The sequence below is a fragment of the Pygoscelis adeliae genome, unplaced genomic scaffold (assembly GCF_000699105.1).
Source record: "Pygoscelis adeliae isolate BGI_AS28 unplaced genomic scaffold, ASM69910v1 Scaffold4, whole genome shotgun sequence".
Classification (NCBI taxonomy): Eukaryota; Metazoa; Chordata; class Aves; order Sphenisciformes; family Spheniscidae; genus Pygoscelis; species Pygoscelis adeliae.
In genome coordinates, this window is record NW_008824986.1 from 35,674 (window position 1) to 40,738 (window position 5,065).

General features: G+C 40.4%; 2 protein-coding genes across 2 annotated transcripts in view; both read left to right on the forward strand.

The window, feature by feature from the left end:
* Nucleotides 1-4,687, forward strand: part of TFAM (transcription factor A, mitochondrial) — a 12,559-nt gene extending 7,872 nt beyond the window's left edge. The window contains exons 6-9 of the mRNA XM_009325966.1: nucleotides 3-88; nucleotides 1,539-1,634; nucleotides 2,683-2,739; nucleotides 3,763-4,687. Of these exons, the coding sequence (XP_009324241.1) occupies nucleotides 3-88; nucleotides 1,539-1,634; nucleotides 2,683-2,739; nucleotides 3,763-3,981 (458 nt within the window). The 3' untranslated portion in view covers nucleotides 3,982-4,687. The remainder of the gene's footprint in view (nucleotides 1-2; nucleotides 89-1,538; nucleotides 1,635-2,682; nucleotides 2,740-3,762) is intronic.
* The window catches only part of DNAJC9 (DnaJ (Hsp40) homolog, subfamily C, member 9), a 4,220-nt gene continuing 3,534 nt past the window's right edge, over nucleotides 4,380-5,065 (forward strand). The window contains exon 1 of the mRNA XM_009325967.1: nucleotides 4,380-4,430. Within this exon, the coding sequence (XP_009324242.1) occupies nucleotides 4,380-4,430 (51 nt within the window). The remainder of the gene's footprint in view (nucleotides 4,431-5,065) is intronic.

Below are 5,065 nucleotides of genomic sequence, written 5' to 3' on the forward strand. Positions count from 1 at the left end.
AGCACAGCTAACTCCAGCCCAGGCTGCGGCTTTGAAAGAAGAAAGGAGCAAACGACTGGCAAAAAGAAGATCGTTTAGGGCAAAAAGAGTAAGTATTCTGAAGTTCAAGTTTCTTTTCTCTCAAGGAACCTGAAGTCTATTTGTCTAGTACACAGAGCAGAGTTGAAGTGTGTTTAGAGATACAAAAGCAACTCTCAGAATAAAAAAAACCAACCCACACCATAAACCCAAAACAAAACCCAAAAAACCCCATGGACTAAAATAATTGCTGGTGTTAGCAGTTATTTTAGTGGCTTTCCTGTGCTTAAAGACCAGAACTAGCACATGTCTTTGTGCTTAGAGGTAGCTTCTCTATGCTTTTTTCTTCCTATTCCTAAACCTGCCTGAGAAATGATAGGTAATAAAAGACATTTGAACCAGCAACGCTTTCTTTTGTTGGGAAGACATCCAGAAACAGCTTTTCACAAAGGCCTCGTATCTGTTACTTCAGCGGCCCCTACAAGGTCGTAGCTGTTTGAGGTAGCCTTTTTTCCTTCCTTTCTTTGGATTCTGCCACTTTGCTATCTGTGTAGCTGCTGACATGTTGAATTAGGGCTGCGTAGAGGTGCATCAGTTAGTGTCCTTTATTGACTTATTCATACAGATTATCTTTCCTGTTCCCTTTTAGCTTGTTTATATATAAGTCCTTAAAGACAGAACCATCTGTAAAGGTACAATATTGTGGTTTGTCCAGTGGCAAAATAAGTTGAAGGGATTACTTACTGCTTGCTCATGTCTGTGAATTAAACTGCTGGTGTGACATTGCCCTAGCTGGCAAAAGGGAAATTAATTTGGTTTGAAAGACCCCTACTTAGAGGAAGTTTTTAATCCAAATGATTCTGCTGATCCTTTTTAGAGTATGGCACCACAAGGAATTTAGCTGGCACACCTAATAGCTAAGCAGATGTTAATTTGCAGCACCCAGGCTGCAGCGGGAATGTCTTAGGGCTGGAGAAAACAACAAGTGCAATTGCATCCACAACTTGCTGTACTTTCCCTCTCTCACCATCATCCCTGTAGGCAAAGTGTTCTGAGAGCAGAAACCTAGCTCTGTTTCCCTGGGAATATGCTGGTTCTGTTCCACCTTCTCACCTCCCACAGTTAGGTATCTGCCCTCCTCTCTGCAAGCATACAGTATTTCACACCAGGAACCAAAGCCTTATGAATATAATAGAAAACCTGTCGTCATGACTTTCTTACTGAGTGGAATTTAGTAACAGTCTTTGGTTTCTGGAAGACTTAGCTGAAGTAAGAATCAGCTTAAAATGCTGCTTTCATGTCTGTGAAAATTCAGGTTGTTAGCTTTTCTTAATTTAGTCTAGCATTAGTCTTGACAAGTGGTGAGAGCATCTTGACATACAGTCCAGTTTACAGAATAAAACACAAAAAAAATGCATTTGAGTCTGATTTTTGTATAAAACAGAAAGACAAGTGGTAAGTTTAGTTTTGGAAAAATGCATGCTTGGTAGATTGAGTAACTTTTCATGTTGTTTTTAAAGGAATTGACTGTGCTTGGAAAACCTAAAAGACCTCGTAGCGGCTTTAACATCTTTGTGTCAGAAAACTTTCAAGAAAGTGAGGGAATTTCACCTGTGGTAAGCCAGGAAAAATTGTTCTTTAAAATAAATCTATTGTATTCAGAAAATCTGTTCTAGATTCTGTCATTTTCAGATAAACTGTTCAGTAGTTCAGTATCTGGATTTTGCTTTGCTTAGGTTATTTTTTTTTAGGCTACGGTGATCTGGCTATGCTGCTGGTGGCATGTCCTATATAAACTGCTGTGTGGGTATACAGACTTAAAATATTTGCACTATTTTTCGCACTTCAGTGTTACAGACTGCATCTGTTCCTTCTGTAAGGAGAGAATTCTATTTTTCTTTGTCTTGGTGTAGAAATACATTATTTTTTAAAATGGTTGTGGTGGTCTGCTACCATTTCTGTAATAGTGGTTATTGTACCTCCTGTAGCACAGTCGATGTTACGGAACATGCAAGAGTTCCTCAGCGAAGTCACAAGTTCTGCACCAAACTGCACTTTGGTGTGATTTAAGTTACAAGTGGATTACAGCACTTGAAGCGCTGGAGACCTCCCCTGTATGCCTAGTATGTTCCTTACCCTATGCGTTTAGTCAGTAAATCAGGACGGTGGAAATAGTTTGTTCCTCGGTTTTCTGTCTACAAGGCAGGCATCTCCAGCCAGCTGAGGCCCAATTTGACACACATGTGGCAAAATACTCCTGAAGTGGTACAAAGTTTCCTGCGAAGGCGGTTAATACTTGTGTGGGCTTGGCTTCAGTTAGGGCTTGGTTTACATGAAACCAGTACGCGGGGTGAGATGTAGTCATGTTGCTATAAGTCAGCTTAGCTGTTCTGTCTGCCTGCTTTGGCGGCAGGCTAAGTAACTTAAACTGCTTTGTGCTTATATTGTCTGTAAATGTGGCTCAGATGGTGCCCAGCAACTTGTGGAACCGTATCGTTTATTATTTACCTACGTTAAGAAGTTGGGTATTAAGCCCGTGTGACTTTGTGCTTTTTTATATTGGTTTATACTTGGCTTTCTCTAGCGTGGCATTCGTCTGTAACCCTCTGTGGTCAGTCTGTTGTTAAAATAATCCTAATGTATTGCATATTCTATATCCTGTAGGCAAAGCTGAAGCAATTATTTGATGCATGGCAAAAACTGTCCAGTTCTCAAAAGCAGGTAGGTGAGTGGATTTTGATGAGGCTCTGATCTAACTGGAAAATGACAAACTTGAGTCAAAATTAATAAATTCATACAAAATCTTGAACTCGGTTGCTCAAAATATAATACTGAGGAAAATACTGTGAGATCGTATTTATGCATCTTGAAAAAGATTGTCGTTACTTTTACTCCAGTAGTGACCGTTTCTTTCACAGTGTTGATGAAATGTGAGTGAGTGGGATAGGGTGGAAGTTCTGTTTGCCTGGAAATGGACGTTGAGTGGCATCTAGGGAGGAAGGTGGAATAATTTGCAACAATTTGATTATTTTTTTTTTCCTAATAATCAATCTATAATATTTTTAAATGCCAGCAGAGTAATTTGCTGCTTGTGGAAAGACTTTTGACAGGTAAAAGCAACAGAAATCTACAAGTGATGTGCACATAGTAATTTATTAATTTTGGTTGTCTTGGGGGTAGTTTTCTGCCAGCTTTCTCAGTGTATTGAAATACGAACCTGCAGATGGGTATATGAAAATCGGAGTGGTGCTATGCTGAAACCTAATCTAAACCTCCAGATTTTCAAGTGTTCTGTACCTTACTGTCCTTCCTCCTGAATGCCCTTCTTCCAGATTGTTTTGAATGTGTGCTTAGAACATGCACTAGGTTCGTGGTTTTTTTCTGTAGAAAAAGAATTTGAAATAGTTGTGCAGAAATATCTATTCCTGTTCCTTGCATAAGCCAGCTCTCTCAAACTAGTACTCAAAAAAAAAAAAAACAACCTTAGCTGTTAGTAGTAATACTGAATAAACTTCCTCTTCAGGAATGGCCGTCTGTTGACATAACCATAATTCAATGCTAAGGTTTTGTATTTTTGTGCAAGTTTGATGTGTTTTGAGTTTTCCGGAGGCAAAAGTGAACACCTGGGATGCGCACTGCACAGGTCTCGTAGTAAGTCACATTTGTATCAAAGGGGAGGATGTGACATGGCAGTTACCCTGACAAAGCCCCTTCCGTAACTGTTGATACCTGATTTTCTTCCAGCCATACCTGCAGCTCGCTGAAGACGATAAGGTTCGGTATGAGAATGAAATGAAGTCGTGGGAAGCAAAAATGGTTGAACTCGGACGTGAAGACCTGATACGTTCCAGAAGGCAAAGGCCAAAAGACAAAACTGCTGAAACGGCAAAGAATGCTGAAACAGCCAAAGCCTCCTCACAGGAAAACAAGGCAAAATTAAAGTTGAAAAAAAGGGAAGAATAAAATGGTTAAGTATTTTATATTTAATGCCCTTTGGTTGTCGTGTCTTTATCCTGCTGTGTTAATGCTGCAGTCAGCATTAGCACCGAAACTTGGAAAACCCGTAAAGGGCCCACTGGAGAAGTAGAAAAGGTGGTCAGCTGAGAGAGGATTCAGCGTCTCTCGGAACTGACTGAAATAATCATTGCGGGTGTAGCCTGAAGTGTACAACAATAACCAGTTAATCAAGCTGTGAACAGTGATACTCACTGACATCAGCAGAGCTCTCCAATAATGGTAGATAACAGCTAGCTTTTGTAAGATATTTTTTATGAAAGCAAGAATATTCTACGATGTTACCATCTAAATTCTGTAAATAAGAGCTGAAATCTGAGTTAATGCTGCTGTGTTTTATTCCCTCCATGGGTATTGGTAGTGAAATGTTCTACATTTCAACAAAAGGCATGAGAAATGTAACATACTTTTATTTTATGCATCTTTTTGTACGTATCAATCTGTGTATACCACTTAGGTTGCATTTAATTAAAGACCATATGAGTTTTGTATAAACATATCTTTATTGGACTTTTATTCCACGGTTTTGTTTGGATACATGCAAACACTTTTGCCTTCCTGTTGTCACATTTGGGACAGCCTGGAAGGAAAAGAAAACGCGTGAACTGTTAGAACTTCGGGTGTTGATGTAATAAACACAGGTACTTTGACGAGCTGCTTGGTCGTTTCCCTGGGGTCCGTGTGTCTCAGTGAAAGTCTCACGGGTATTTTGGAGCATCTGTATTTTTAGAAGGCAGGCAAGCTTTTTCAGTAGTCGGTGGATTTCATCCAGCCTGCAAGAACTGCGTGGCCCACAAAGCTTACTGTTTACCAAGGGGAAGGGGAAGGAGTCCCTTGCCTTTTTTTTTTGTTTTTTGGCCTTTGTTTTTTTTCTTTACTTTACTGATGGTACCTGCATCCGAGCGCTCCTGGCTTTCCTTTGCGGAAGACAGACCGAGTTCACCGGCGGGAGGGGAGGCTCTTGCGCAGAAGCAGGCTCCCAGCATGTCAGCGCGTCCCCGAGAGGGAGCGATGCGAATCCAAACCACCGGAA